General features: G+C 43.6%; 1 protein-coding gene across 1 annotated transcript; it reads left to right on the top strand.

Moving 5' to 3' along the window:
- Positions 1-876: 876 nt before the first annotated feature.
- LOC139473000 (uncharacterized) lies at positions 877-15,848 on the top strand. Its single transcript, XM_071255498.1, has 14 exons — positions 877-952; positions 1,575-1,632; positions 2,818-3,035; positions 3,835-4,036; positions 5,210-5,359; positions 5,530-5,672; positions 7,042-7,267; positions 7,918-8,055; positions 8,145-8,291; positions 9,635-9,744; positions 10,693-10,894; positions 11,006-11,149; positions 11,430-11,600; positions 14,658-15,848. The coding sequence occupies exons 1-14, from the start codon at positions 896-898 to the stop codon at positions 14,939-14,941; spliced, it is 2,250 nt and encodes a 749-aa protein (XP_071111599.1). The 5' UTR covers positions 877-895; the 3' UTR covers positions 14,942-15,848.
- The last annotated feature ends 451 nt before the right edge of the window (positions 15,849-16,299 follow it).

Genomic DNA, 16,299 nt, shown 5'->3' with positions numbered 1-16,299 from the left:
ACCCGTCCCATATACCCCATAAAACAAAGATGGTCCCTCTATCGACCCGTCCCATATACCCCATAAAACAATAATGGTCCTTCTATCCACCCGTCCCATATACCTCATAAAACAAAGATATTTCATCCACTGACCCCTCCCATATACCCCATAAAACAAAGATGGTCCATCTATCGACCCGTCCCATATACCCTAAGCTATCTGACTTGGTTGATGCAATCGTTTCCCAATTGCGTGGATCGATGCTCGTATCCCAATTGCGTGGATTGATGCTCATGATGTCAATCACTGGATTGTCTGGTCCAGACTCGATAATTTACAGACCGCCATCATATAGTTGGAATATTGCTCAGTGCGGCGTTAAACAAAAAAAACCAAACCAATCATAAGAGCCGAATTGTAAGGGACGCGTGGTAAGAATGAGTATTATCTAGTTTCACCGGAGATGATCGCTGCTCATGCTGTCAACCACTAGCTTGCCTGACCCGGATTGTTCATATGTTTTTACTATAGCTGACGGCAGTTAAAAAAACAACATATATTCATGACCAGTCATTATATTCCAGTGTTTCTATGGCGATAATATGACAGTGTCGTCTGTACAGAGACCGGAAGCAAAATACGTCGCTATTGTTGTTCCGACATCCCGATTTCTCCTAAACGTTTCAATAAGTGAAATATGCGTTGACGTTCTTGCTTTAGGTTGAAGGATTGAGGCCTGTCTGAGGACACGAGTACAGATGTCCTTCACTGATACTTGCCTTCGTGGTGACCTAGGATGCTGCAGGCATAGATATACGACAGGATAGATGAGGATGTTTGTCGGGTCACTGATATGATGTGATGAACTCACTGTTATCATAAGTCGCACACACAGTCTGTTGGGGCGCCAACAATGGCGGTAACACCAGTAGTTGTCTTTGGTCTAGCGTGTCTGGTAACATCAGCATCCGTGAGTAGCAGCAACCAAATCAGCTTCCTTACAAGTAGATTAAATCTGCAATATTCCTGGCTTTGCATACCATTCACAGTAAACATGCGCACGTCGTATCTGGAGTCTGTCCGGACACCTTTGAACGATAAAATATTTTTCAATAATCAATTAAATCAAGAGGCACATGTATATCGTCTGATCATGGGTTTTCGGACATCGAATGTTTTCGCACTGCCATGGTCATTGCGATTCCTCGCGCTATAACAAGGGGTGTGGCGTCACACAGACAATGCAAATACTCCGATGATGACCTGTTTTTGAGATGAGTCGTTTTGTGTAAGTGAGTGAGATGTTTTACGTTTGTTCTTGTGATTAACGAGAAAATTACAAATGTTTCTTAGGCGTCCGAAAACCCATAACACGGGGATATCTGTTATTTTCATTAAACCCATATCGTCTATATTGCTATCATAAATTAATTCAATTGCATGATATCTGCAGTTGCAAAGACTCCTAATAATACGATATTATGAACTATGTCGAAATATAAGTAATAGAACTTGAACACCCTTGGAGAGGTGGCTCAAGTTCCATTGCGATGTTGTCCTGTCAGTTGTTTCAGCATCCCAGTCTGTTTCAGACGGCCAAGCCAAAACATGACATCGACAAGGTGCATGTCATCTTCATGAACCATTTAGGTGAGAATCCCACCGGAATTCCATCCTTTAAATTTGATTTGATGGGACAGACGTATTATCGCCCAAACTAGTTTCACGTTATAGACTGTAATTGCTAGAGTAAGTTGTAATCACGACAAGAAAAGCCTGAAGCAATTTATCAGGGAATGAGTAAGGTTGGTATAAAGCCGCTTTGAACAGTATTCCAGTTCTATCACGGCGTGTCAGCGTGATGTGTGAGGAAATCTCGAAGTGATGCAGGTATAACCAAGCATTTGGCCCGTGTTTGGGAACCTGATATACCTTAGTAAGAAGAGGAACGATTACAATCAGCAGTTTACTGTCAGTGGTGCTGTGTACTGACCAGTGAATTGTGCACTGTCTTGATCTATATATTGACCAACGATACGTCACGAGGTATTGATGCTGTATTATTACATAATGATAACTTCTGGGAAGATGGACAATTGAATTCACCGAGCGATGAGTTTGATGGATACGTCCATCTTACGTCACTACAGCATGCCTTGTAGCTGTCAGTGTTCTGTCTGACATGTAACGTCTACAAGATGTACTTGCTTGTCGATATACTGTAGGTAATGACAATTTTATGATTAGTTTAATTCCATTTATATTTAGTGAATAATTATATCAGAAAACGCTAATATTTACAGAAAATATTGGAACAATATTGAATGTATTTTACACTGGTATACAGACCTCGGACGTTTACCACCTTGATAACAAAGCTAGACACATAATCTGGGCTAGCGGGGATTTAAACACACGATGCATCAAAACGCCGCCAAATTCAATGTTGTGTGCCAAGTAGGACAATCTGTGTGTTCCACATGCAGAAATAGTGTTAACAACGCCGAGCTGTAATTTTTTTGCGATCTAGTGCAGCTGTATAGTGTGTCAGAGACGCCACTTGACGTTATCTTGTACCACGTGACTATGCAACCTGGGCAATGTGAGGCTGTCGGCGGTCCTGCCGCACACGCTGGTGTACGAATCAAGTGTAGGCTAAATAATGTCCCCCTGTCTTAATTGTAGCGAAATGTTTGACATAAACGCTGATTTACAAAGTATAAAACAACTATTTGGAAAAACATATATTTCCCATTTACTCTTCAAAAGCAAGGGTTCAATCAGTGGTGTATGTCCGTCGTCGTAATGGTAATGCTAGTTTGTGCTTGTTTGTAGATGTTGGTTACGATGGTATTGACCCTACAGTCGGGTACGCCAGTAATGTCATCAACAGGTACTTTGACGTGTACTACCCCCGGGCCATGCAGGTGGCGGGGGACCTGAGGAGGGGCGGACATACGGAGACCTTCATCTACACGACCCACCCCTGGCTTGTGTATCTGTACACCAACTGTCACCTCCTTACCCCCGTCCTCAACGGAGTGCCCATCCACGTGAGCGGCCTTCAGTTTCACACTACGTGAGGTCAATCGCGGTAACGTGCAGTGTGTGTAATAGACTATGTATACGTGTCATTTAAAATTGCTTAAAGATAAGTATACTTCATGCATATAGGTTCTGCTTCATAAGGATGATTATACCATAAAGAACGTATCGCCAACATTCGCCAGTGTCCAGTCCACGAACCGGAGGCAGCTGACGTAAAATACTCATTTCTGAAACATACTCAAGGCAACTATTGAACTATTGAAGCGTCTCATGTACGGTTAAGTCCCCGTGAAGATCCGGGTTAGAATAGGTAATCAGCAACCCATGCTTGCTGTGAAAGGCAACCAACGGGATCGGGTGGTCAGACTCGCTGACTTTCTTCATGCATGTCATCGTATCCCAATTGTGTAGATCGATGCCAATCACTGGGTTGTCTGGTCCAGACTCGATTATTCACAGATCGCCGTCATATAGCTGGAATATTGCTGAGTGCGGCGTTAAACAACAAACAAACATATGTTTTATCCAGACAATCTGAACAATATTCGTATATTGCAACAGTTCACTTGGGGGGGGGGGGGGGGGGGGGGGGGGGGGCATAGGCGTCAGTTCATGAGTTAAACAACAAATACACGAACAAATCATATATCCCGACTCAATCGTTTTTTTGTATTCGGGCTTTACAAGCGTGGTTCACTGCGGACTAACATAAATGAATGCTGAAACACATTCTATCAAACCTACCAGGATAAAACAGTTGCTGTGTTTCTGGTAAATTGCAATCATTATGTTTCTTTCCTCCAGTGTCCCTCCAGCCAGCAGTTGTCCGCGTTCGAGGCCGCGGTGAAACAAGGGGACATTGCGTGGCATGCTGGGGCTATGAACATGCAGCCGGAATACTTCTCGCAGCTTCTTTTCCAGCTCAGTCTCAACGTCAGCAAGGATCTTGACCACCAGTTTGGCATCAAAAGAACCTACTCCACCATGAGCCAGAGAGATGTTCCAGGTATCACTGACAGACAGAATCGTGTAACCTGCGCGTGGTCGAGTTTCAAATTCGAATTCGCATCGGCGTGACACTTGCTCTGGTCGAGTCTACAGAGTGCACAGTTGGTTGGAATATACACACAGGGCAACAGCTATATGTTGCTATGTGACAGCCTGGCCCTGCGTATGTTCATGTATGCGTCAGTCATTCCAGTGTCATTACCGTGCAGATCGGTTCTTGCTGTGATACTAGAACTAGAACTAGGCAAGTTGCTGCGTTAAACTATTGTGCTAATTTGTACCATTCACTCCAGGAACATAAATGGACTATGCCGCTCATTCATATTCAACGGGGTCAATCATCACGTCGAGGTTTTCTGTCCTGTGTTGTCCGTTAGTTTTACGTATAGGGAAATATAATGATTATTAAATAGGAATGTTATGCGCCAGTTTTAACACAGCAATTCCATTACATAATACTTTGAACGTTGTAACTGTTGACTGATATAAACGTATACCCAATGTTTGATGGTGGCCAAATATGAAGCAAACAAGAAATGATTTTAGTCAATGGTGACGTATGAAAGTTGTATTTTGGAGCTTATGTTCGCATTCTTTCGGCAATTGTTCAGCCTTATAACGTTTTGTCAAATCGAAATTTTCCTGTGTACACTTTCTTCTGTCCGGCAGTGTATTACAGAACCAATTTTTCATTACAGTAAGATCCTAGTAAGAGAATGAGAAAGACGGGTAGCTACTGTGGTCCAAGGAGACGTAATGTCATGTGCAATTTGTCGTCAATTAATTGTACCAGAATCCGGTGATCCAAATTCGAATCAAATATTCGCTCTGATTACGATTCTTGGCCGTGTGGCGTTGTGTTTGACTAAAATGATAAGCGTATACAGTCTCGGGCCTGTTTTCCCGAGACGTACGTCGTCCATATAACTGAAATACTCATCCAAGCGGCGTAAACTCACTCACTGTTGTGAACAGAAGTATCCATTCGTATATACTGAACAAACAAAGTTAGGGATCACGGATATTTTGGGTGATATTTTTCTAGTGAAGACTGAGCACACACTTTAAAAAAAGATATATCCCCATAAATGTTCATGACCTTAACTTTCTTGTTCAGTATATGCTTCGCTATTCAATGATAATGCTTCATCTTTAACATGTCTATACCAAGGTATGACCAAGGCCGTGATTCCTGTGTTGGCTGAGAACGGAGTTGTTGCTGTCAGCGTGGGCGTCAATGATGGCTCAGCGCCTCCCGATGTCCCTAACCCTTTCATCTGGAGGTTCAAGGACAGCGAGGTCATCGCAATGTGGCACAAAGGTAAGCTCGTTAATCCAAGCTAATGCAAGGTCAAACATTTGTGTTTGCTTAACATGTCACTACATAACTTGGCCGTGCATCAAACTCAACTTAATAAGAAGATTTATGGACAGCTGAATTGTTATGAAATATGTTTAACAATACCGAACTTTAATATGACTGTATTTCAGGTGGTTACCCAGGCAACCCCGGCCCTAACGCTACCGATCCTGGTGGTCTGAGCCGCGATGATTGTGTTATAGTGAAGGGTTTCCGTGAAGCTCTTTGCTTTGCCTTCAGGACGGACAATAGCGGCCCGCCAATAAACTATACGGTAAGTGCGAATACTTTGGATCTCCTTTGGTGCCAATCTGTATACTGACGGGATGTGACACCTATCATATAACTACATATATAGGCGCATGCCTATCCCCGATACATACATATGGTACGTCACTCACCATCTTGGCCAAGTTGAAATCGGCTGTATCGTGTAAATTAAATGGAAATGTATGCATGTCATGTTCGTAATACCTCCCCACCTCCTCCACATACACACGGGATGCCACAAAATTTCATTTTTGGAATTTAGTACCTATATTGGTTGATTTTATCGAAATATTGGCTCAATCGCGGCTGTCGGTCACGGAAACAAAAATATCCGCTCTTAATGGCCTCGAGCGCTCAATCAATTAAAATCAGACCTTAGTTCTCGCTGCCGCTAAACAAAGATCTGAAGACATCCCGTTAGGGTGTCACGTCGGAACGACCTTTCATCTGACCAATCAGAGCGTCGCTTACCAGATTATGAAAGTGACAGTCGGAATGTGATTTCTTATCATGCAATTTCAAAAACTTTTACACGGGGTATTCCGGACGATAGTTACGGGTTTAAAGACTGAATCCATACAATCTAGACCGTCTATTAGCCATTCCAGAATGTTCTTTTGTTTAGGTTTCAAATTTGTAATCGAGAATTTGTCAAAATATGTTTCGAAACGTAGTCGCCATATTGAAATTAGTGTCGTTAAGCACGAGAAAGCTGCCTTCTGATTGGTCATTCCATTGGTCGATCAAAGTTCGCGCAAGGTCGGCCTGACGTGACCCGTAATGGGATGTCCACAGATCTTTGTTTAGCGGTAGCGAGAACTAAGATCTGATTTGAATGAGATTGGTCGAGCGCTCTGATTGGTCCGCTTTCCCACCATAACAAACGAACGTGGTGATCTTTACCAATCAGAGCGCTCGACGCCTTAAGGAAATGGCTTCGGTGTTTCAGTAAAATCTCTATCCTGATTCAGGGGCCTGTGGCATAGCCCAAGTGAACAGTGCATGTGTTATATATATCACGACCGTACACTGTACGGATTGGTGGACAAGACAGTCGCATTTCTACTTTCTTTGAAACCGGCGAATAAGAAAATCATTAATTGTTTGAAAGGCATTACTTAGAAATTGACGGATGACAAAGTTGACACAATTTATGGATAACAACTTCTTAAATTACTGCAAAGGTGACGTTTCGGTACAGTAATAAAAGAAATTGTTGTCCATAAATTGTGTCTACTTTGTTAACAGAATCATGACTATATTGGCTTTGAATAATGAAATTGTCCCAAGGAGGGAGTATCCACACACTAGGTTGGCGTTTGTGGGTTTTATTGTTTATAAGTTGTGTTTTGCAATCTCGTGTTTTATGTCAGGAGGTTTTAAGTAACTATGCGGTCGTCCGAGGAGTGTTTCCTGGTGCCAATGTCACGGCCTCGACCTTTGACCTATACGTGGAGTCTCTGTCAGAAGTGAAGCATAAGCTACCGAAGATGAAGGTGGAGATTGGAGACACATGGATCCAGGGCGTGGCGTCTGATCCCGCAAAGAATGCCAGATTCAGGGCTTTTTCAGACGCTTTACAGAAATGTTACCAAAAAGGTAGAACATTTATAATATTAAAGCCACAAAATCATTTCCATAATCAAAAATCCATTGAACGATATCATAAGCATATGTTTATGAATCACTTTGAAATAGTGATGATACCAGGTGCTCACTCGAAAAGTGAGCGTATCCTGCCTCACCGGTGGTACCCGTCACAAACACGTGCAAAGGCAAGCCAATTGTAACCTGAAAACATGGGAACCTATGGTACAAATCAAAATGGGTAATTGCATCGGACATCATTTTTGCAACTTTTTATCAAATTTGGAAATATTCTCCACATGTCTACCATAACGCCTTTTGAAATTCCGATCCCACTCTTTGAAATCTTCTTAGAAATAGCATACTCGATTGATCATCAAAAGTTAAATGCAGACAACAAAGGCTGGGGCTGCTGGCATATAGCTCGACATACACAGATCTAAATATGAAGCAGATAAAGCGGTTTGACTGGTCCTTTACAGTTTTAGTTCAGGTGGGTAAATCTTTGGAAGGGGTTATTTGACTATTATGAAAAATATCACATCGTTGTTTCATACCCTGAAATGATACACATTGTAACGATTTTTCAGGGACAATTTATTTTCGATGAAATCCCAGCCCTCCCCCAGAATATCACATGGTCGGTCCCTTTCATCTATCAGGTGACTGTTCCGGAGATGACCCCCGCCTGAAGACATCCACCAAGTGGCTCATCAAGGCGGGAGAACACACGTGGGGCCTGAAGAGACTGAGGGACAACACGAACTGGACGAATGAAGCAATTTCCAGGGCCCGGAATAGTACGTAGTCCTCATACACAGCTGACATTGTACAAAATGGCCATATGTTAGCGTGTGCAGGGTTAATGTGTTTGTCGTGCATGTTTCAGCAAGTGACTTCATCACTCACGTGGCTTCCTGGAATGAACAGCGTCAGTTCCTGGACCTGGCTTTATCAGCTCTGTCAGACCACCCTCTGGTGAAGAAGATCCAGAGGAGCTATAAACAGCTTATCCCCGTGAAACCCGACCTGACAGGTGAGGAATGATATACGTCGCAACGGCAACACTTCCACCATAATAGGATGCAGGACGAGATGGTGATTGTTAACCTTCTAGCGCCTCACTGGTAGTTTGGGTTGTATACTCCCCAGGGAGCTGAGAATGAATTCGAGTAGCCACTGATCCATGACCGGGGTAATAATATAGCACCCTGAGGATTCACTAGAGTGGAATTTGGCGCAACCGTGAAGATCCAGGGTAGAATAGGTCTTCAGCAACCCATGCTTGACGTAAAAGGCGACTGTGCTTATCGTAAAGTCCCCTTTACACAGGGCTGCGACCTTTGTGCCACCTTTCAGCGATCAAAAACTGGCCAGGTCGTTCAATGGTCGCCTAAACCCAGAAAATCATGTTTCTATGTAACTGCTCCAGATGTTCTTCAGCAGTAACAGCTCGAGTTGTTCAGGGTCTGCAACCACAATGAAACACTGCAGGTACAAGCCATCTATCTATGGGCAGGCTGAGGAGGCACTACAGCTAGCTCAAAGGAGAGAAGAAAAGAGGAAGAAGCATTGCCATGGTGTCAAGGGTTGCCGTGGTCGCCGAATGGAGGCACGGCGGTCGCCACAGTCATCGTTCAATGCACGCCAGAAGGAGGCACAAGGGAGGCAGAAGCATCGCCCAGATTGACGGGAAAATATTTCAGCAGGACTCATCTATTACCTGGCGACAATTGGGCGACCACTAATGGGGCCTTTACACAGGATGGCGACATTTGTGACTCCCGTGTTCGGCCAAAGAATTTGCCAGGTCGTCGTTGGAGGCTCAAAGGAGGCAGAATGGTTGCCTAGGTCGTTCCAAGGTGGTACACAGGAGGTTGAGACATCGCCATGTACGCCCTGGTCGCCATGAATTTTTGAACATGAATTTATGGTCGCACACGGGAGGCAGAAAGGTCGCCGTCCTGTGTTAAAGCCCCATAAGAGGAGACTAACGGGATCGGGTGGTCAGACTCGCTGACTTGGTTGATGCATGTCATCGCCTTCCAATTGTGTGGATCGATGCTTGTGATGTCAATTGCTGGAATGTCTGGTCCAGACTCGATTATTGACAGACAGACGTCATATAGCTTGAATAGTGCTGAGTGCGGCGTTAAACAACAAACAAACACATTTATCCTACGACACACTACCAATACACACGGCATGTCGTTTACCTGGGTTGTGGTGTCATTTTCGCATCTGGTTCAAAATATTGACTGGAATACCCTTTGCTGTATACAGACTTTGCAAACTGTCGCGGTTATTAGATGTTGCTGGTATCAAATTGATGCAAGAATTAGTTAACGGGTGATATATATAGGTGTTATTTTATTACAGAGTACCAGCTGATAGAGGATCCCACAACGCCCTTGTCATGTGGAGATGGCGTGACGATGCAGTTTGCTCACGATGGATCCATGGTCCATCTCTATGATCCATTAAATAAGGTAGAGGCCATGCAACATGTCCGAAATACGAACATTATTAATATTTCAAATACAGAGGAAACAAATAAACGTTATATCACATGACATCAGATAGATAATTAAAATCGATTATCACCACAAAACTTCCCACTTCTAAATTCACTGACATGCCCGGAAGTCTTGATTTGTATCTCAGGGACTCGCTGATTGAACCCCAGCTACGGATTGGTCGAATATTGACCTCAAACACGATATCTATCAACTACACAGCAGGGGGCGGTCGGGTAGCCTAGTGGTTAAAGCGTTCGCTCGTCACGCCGAAGACCCGGGTTCGATTCCCGACATAGGTACATTGTGTGAATCCCATTTCTGGTGTCCCCCGTCGTGATATTGCTGGAATATCGCTAAAAGCGGCGTAAAACCATACTCACCGACTCACTTAAATCCACAGCAAAGATTATTTATCAACGGTATGGTTCAAATCATTGGAACGCAAAAACGAAAATTGATAAGGAAAAATATTGTATTATTTTATCCTAAGTAGTTATATAGTTGGATTTCTGTATATGTACCCCAAAAGACCACCGCCTTCTTTTACTTGTTGGTAGCAAACTGTTTGTTGTGTAGAAGTGCTTTCCTTGGGCAGGCCAGAAACCTATGATCGTGGGTTAGAATCCTGGTTGATTCTAGCTTTGTCAGTACAATACCTGTGATCTCATGTGTTTCATCAAAGTGGTAAACGTCTAAGACCTGCATCACTTCGGGATTTCCTCCCATGTTAAGCTGACACGGCGTGATGTAACTGGAATACTGTTCAAAGAGCATTAAACCCAACTCACTCACTCAAGATCTCCACAGTCCCATACGCTTCTATACAAGAACCTAGTCTTGAATGTCATATACTTGAATACTGTTCAAAGCGGTGTCAAACCAAACTCACTCACTCACACCTTCCTTCGGTATCTGCAGGTAAACTGGGCCGGTGCTGACAACCCGATGGGTCAGTTTTTGTACCGCACCTACAACGACAGTGATGATGTCGCCGTAGCCCGCTATTACTGCTACAAAACCAATTCCAGTACTCCGTTCACAAAAACAAACGCCACTATGAATGCTCACCCGGAGTCCAGATTCTGGCCGTATTCGTTGTCGTCACTTTACAGAAACAAGAGTACGTGCTTCAGAAACATGTAGGGCATGTAGTGAGTTGCGTTGTATATTCTACACATTTTCAATGAATCGTACATGGTTCTTTGTTTTAACTGGTTCTTTCTGTGTCCAGACGCGACGAGCAACTGTGACGTTCTCGCGAAGCTGACGCCCGACAACGCCACCCCCGTGACGTACTACGGGGCGCCGGCTGAGGTGTGGATACAGTACGTCTCCCACATCCCGGTTCATATCTCGGGGAAGAAACAATTTACAGGTGGGAATCATCTGCTATGTTGATGTGTTGATGCCGATGTTTAATTTTAGCAAATTGCGATTCGCGGATTTCGTCTCAAAGAATGCGTCGCCAAGCAATAATCCCTCTCACTCACTCAAATCATCATATATGTGAGGTTCAGGGGTTCCTGACCCCCCACCCCTTTGAAGACAATATGTCTATTCAGTATATCCCAAAACCGGGACCCCATTTTTGAATATTACCAGATCCTTACAAGAGTTTCGTTCACAACTTGCCCATTTGAAGCATGTATTTCCAGGGCTTGATGTGACGCTGCAGTTATTCAATAAAACAACGACTCGGCTGAGCGAGGCTATATCCTACAACTTGGCGCCACGACCGGCCGGTAACCAGACTTGGATGATCTCCAAGATTGGAAGACTCGTGGATCCTCTGAATGTGGTATTTAATGGAAGCCAGTACAGTCATGGTGGGTAGAAACGGGTCCGATGCCATACATGTAAATTCACCTGTACAATATACGAGTCCACGTATGACGAACCCCGTTTCATGTTTTGCACGTGCGTCACGGACGACCGTTAAATAGAGGCCAGTCGATTTCACGAGGCAGTCCATTTGTGGTTATTTGAGTTCGGCAAATGGCGGAGATAAGACGTCTTTGCGAATTTGTAGCCCCATTCCCACCAGATATCCAGTAATTACAGCTTTCACCTCTATTTACGTATTTATTCCCCCTCACCATTCATCAGTTTGACTTGCTGACAGCATACAATAGCTTGTCCAAAAATGTCTTAATTACGTTTCTGTTTACTTTCCAACCTCCCACCTCAATCTTCAGCTCACCTGACTGAGAGTCAAGGGAGCTAATGTCATGGCCTGCTTGTCCTGCATCAGCGTCGGCATCTGTAAACATCTCCTCGGGAACCACTGAACAATGAAGTTGAAACCTCACTTGCGTATTCCCACCCATGACGACATCTCAGTTTGTTGAAAAGGTTCAAAACCGATATAGCCGCCACAGCATTTTTTGTAAAAAATGTTTATGGCAACTGTTAAGCCATTTCTGCTCAAAACGCATTCTATTGCTCTTGAATTCTCTCAAAAATCAATTTTGCCAGTGTAAATATATTCTGTGAAATTCGAGGCTGATGACGAAGAACTGAACATTGGCATGCATGTTTTTCCTTGTGATGACATATTGTATGGTTCACACCTGACTTCCACGGGACGTATTTATACTGAACCGCAAAAGAAACGTCACCCCAAGTTACATTGCATGAAAATTTGTCATTTAAATATCTGAGTAATTTTTGTCAAAGTTTCTAAAATTTATTATTACCTTGTCCGGTAAAATGAAATTTGATGATAAAAAAACGAAGCAGATGACAATAAAAACGATCGCCCAAACGCATTACGGCAACGGCCATGGTAACCCAATGCTCGTGAGTTCCGTGCAAATTGAAATGCACATGCGTTCCCCCATGTCTTGCCCTTTAAAAATCCACCCAGATCGGATAACATTCATTCGATATTGAATTGCTACCACATCCCAAGATTGACAAGAAATTAGCGACACCGACCCCTTGGACGATTGCAAGCCGGACAAATCGCCCGGCAAGTAGCCAATGCATTTCAAGTCCACGTAAGGACCATATACAGGTCCCAGCAACGGTACCAGACCACCAACACTACAGATGACCGACCACGCAGTGGAAGACCAAGGGTTACCACCCGACGTCAGGATCGTCAGATTGTGCGACAGCATCTTCAAGATCGCTTTGTTACTGCTGCGGAAACTGCTCGACAGACCATGGGGACACACCAGCGACACATTAGTGCGGACACCGTGCGTCGACGATTGACGAGCAGACACCTCCACTGTCACAGGCCACACCAAGGACCCATGTCTTCAGTGGGCAACACAGCACCAGCATTGGCGCCACCAGCAGTGGAAAAGAGTCAGCTTCTCAGACGAGAGCCGTTACTGTATCTCAACAATCTTGTGTTGTTGAGAGAGACTCGTGGGGTGGTCCGGGCATCATGGTGTGGGGTGGAATTGGTCTTGCACAGAGGCACTGTGGTCTTCCAGAACATCTGTCAAGGGAGAGGCAATAGTGTCACAGCAGCTCGGTACATTGATCAAATCTTGAGACGACACGCCATACCTCATTTGGCACGTCGCCGAAACCACGAGTTTCAGCATGATAACGCCCGTGCCCACACTGTGAGAGCAACAAGACACCTCCCCCAGCAGAATGGCATCAGAACCATGCAGTGGCAAGCCCTCAGTCCCGATTTAAATCCCATTGAGCACCTGTGGGACGAGATTCAAAGACGGTTGAATTAACGTCCGACCAAGGCCGACAACTGCAGCTGAACTGCGTCAGGCGTTCCTCAGAGTGTGGGCGCAAGTGCCTCTGGCCTTCATCAACCACCTCATTCATTCCATGTACCGACGTTGCCCGGCAGTCATCAATGCACATTGCGGACACACGAGATACTGACTTGTGATGCCATTTTCACCGAGATTAGTGTTGTGTTTCACTTTAAGAAGATTTGACACTTTAATTTCAACCTTGATGATCAGTTTTGCCAAGTTTCATCTTTTTATTATGTCTCAAAATATGTTTACAGCGTTTGGACAAATGTTTCTCATATATCTATCCATGGTGATGTTTCTTTTGCGGTTCAGTATTATAATGTCTTCCTCAAGAAGGGAGGGGAGACTTTGTTTTTGGCATGGTTCCCGTCGGCATCTGCGTTCCCATCCCACGACTTGACTTGAAAACCATTTAATGTTTTTCAACTAAACTTGGTATATGCATAGCTCATCAGTTTAACTGGCTATTTTGTATTTTTTCAAAATCTTATATTTTACGTATCTTGTGACTTAGTCTCAAAGAAGTATCGATTGTTTCTCGCCAAATCTCTACAGCTAATGAATATTTCCGCATAAAACCACTATCTTTTCAGTCTATAAATTATTTGTTTTTATATTTTTTTGTTTGTAAACTCACTTATAATTACACTAAAAAATTAAATCTAATGTATCCAAAATGGAGGTTGAGACATGTTTTTGAGTAAAAGCACATTCTAGTTTTTTTAATTGTTACCCCTCTTCTCAAACAGGATACAGCAGGTTCCATCCCCTGATAGGTATCGGGAGGTGGTGATGTCAAATGGAAAACACCGCATCCGTGCGACATTATTATTTATTTCAGTTTTCTCTTGAAGCATTTTCATAAAACCTTAATTATGACCTTACATTACGCATTAATGACGGATTATGATTGGCTGAGACCCGTTCTATTACTTTTGATATACCCCACTAACATGTAAAGTACATTTCTTATGTTCCACGCCCGAAGTGCCGAAATTTTGCTGTTGCATTTGCAACACACCAACCGCAATTTTGTATCTCCAATTAATAATATAAGAGGCCATTCTCCAGATATTTATAGATCGAGGGGTAATAACTCTGTTTGTTTTCTGGCTTCAGCTATTTTTCATGCACATGTTATTGCAGCGACTGACGCCGGTGTCCACTTCCTGAACGACAGCGGTGACGGACTCCGCCTCCTGAGTGCTGACGTTCCACTTGTGTTGTTGAGCTCAGCCACCCACCCCCCAGCGGTCTTCCCCGTGCCCCTCCAGCCCATTAGTGAACGCATCACTGGGGCAGCCTTCAACATCTTCAACAACGCATGGAACACAAACTACATCTTTTGGTACCCGTATGTTGACGGGGACGAGAACTTTAAAGCCAGGTTTCAAATTGCATTTGCGAGACAACACAAAGAGGAAAATTAAAGGAAAAATCTGAATTCGCAGTGAATGTGTTTGTAAAATTTGATAATTAAGCTTACTGTTCGTGGGTGTAACATGAGGTGAACTGTCCGATAGTATCGATGAAGTTATTGGATACACCATCAATTAGAAAAGAAGGTAACCGGGAAACATTTATTCTTGTTCTGGGCTCTAATTATTCCTGTACTCCCTCCGTACCCCTCCCTGTGTTAAAATGTGAGATTGATAAAATACTCATTAAGGTCTCCACACAAATGTTATGTACCCTGTAACGTGAATGTTACAGACGAGCACGTGGCGGTGCTCTCGTTCCCACTTTAATTGGTGGAGATACTTGAACATCCCCTCAACAACAGTGCCTGCCTCAGCTGGTCCGGACCCGTGGTTATTGTTTCAATCATTCATTCGGCCCGACATGAGCTTTGTGCTGTAATCAGAATAACACTGCTAAGCGTCTACGAACTTGGCCACTTCCGGGATCCCATCGACAATAAGCTGACACACCATGAATGACTGAACTCACGTTTAAACGGCGTTAAATCCAACTTGCTGTAAGAAACGGCAATGCTTGTCGAACGAGATGACTAACGGGATGGTGTGGTCAAGCTCGCTGACATGCATGTCATCATTTCTCAACTGCGTGGATCGATGCTAATGACATTAATCATTGGATGGTATGGTATGGTCCAGACTCGATTATTTACAGACCGCCGTCACATGGCTAGAATATTGCTGTGTGCAGCGTTAAACAACGAAGAAACAAACAAACAAACACAAAAGTATAGTTCTACCTTCATGATGGGACATATAGGTCTTGCGTGTTCTATGTGTATTGTATTGAGAACAATAGAGAGCTATGCCCACGAATGTTGTTTTTGTTTTTCTCTCTGTTCTTTCAGACTATTTCATTGTGTGGCTACATATCCATAACCTCAATAAACAAGTTTTGTGTAGGTGCACAATTAATGATCGAACACTGGCTTCAAGTGAATCCTTTTTCCATTGACTGACAATAAGCTGGGAGTAAACAACAGTTTGATGATAAACATGAGCCACGCCATCAACGAGCTATCAGTTTTTGCGCATGTAAGACTTACCACTCAATGACTAAGATCAACAAATTATTTCAAACCGATTTACCCAGCAGGGTATAAGGCCCCCTTTCCTACCAGTGATGAGTACCTAGAAGTAGAACCATGTTTAATGGCACGTTTTTAAAGCTCGACACGTGTCAGATGTATGTGAGACGATGGCAGGTTTGTTTAATTAAGGACGAAGTTAAATCCCAAACATTGTAATCAGAGGGCACCATCAACTAGTGAATCTTAATCCTCAATCTCAGTTCATTTTATGATATTGGT

Source organism: Haliotis cracherodii, unplaced genomic scaffold (genome assembly GCF_022045235.1).
Source record: "Haliotis cracherodii isolate W230 unplaced genomic scaffold, xgHalCrac1.p SCAF_26, whole genome shotgun sequence".
NCBI classification, from domain to species: domain Eukaryota; kingdom Metazoa; phylum Mollusca; class Gastropoda; order Lepetellida; family Haliotidae; genus Haliotis; species Haliotis cracherodii.
This window is presented reverse-complemented; position numbering and strand designations above follow the sequence as displayed.

What these genes read in the sequence shown, in the direction of transcription:
- LOC139473000 (XM_071255498.1), top strand. Translation starts at nt 896, where the DNA reads ATGGCGGTAACACCAGTAGTTGTCTTTGGTCTAGCGTGTCTGGTAACA. An exon ending in GAGCCAGAGAGATGTTCCAG is followed by an intron (nt 4,037 to 5,209) that starts GTATCACTGACA and finishes GTCTATACCAAG; the next exon opens with GTATGACCAAGGCCGTGATT. An exon ending in GCCCGCCAATAAACTATACG is followed by an intron (nt 5,673 to 7,041) that starts GTAAGTGCGAAT and finishes GTTTTATGTCAG; the next exon opens with GAGGTTTTAAGTAACTATGC.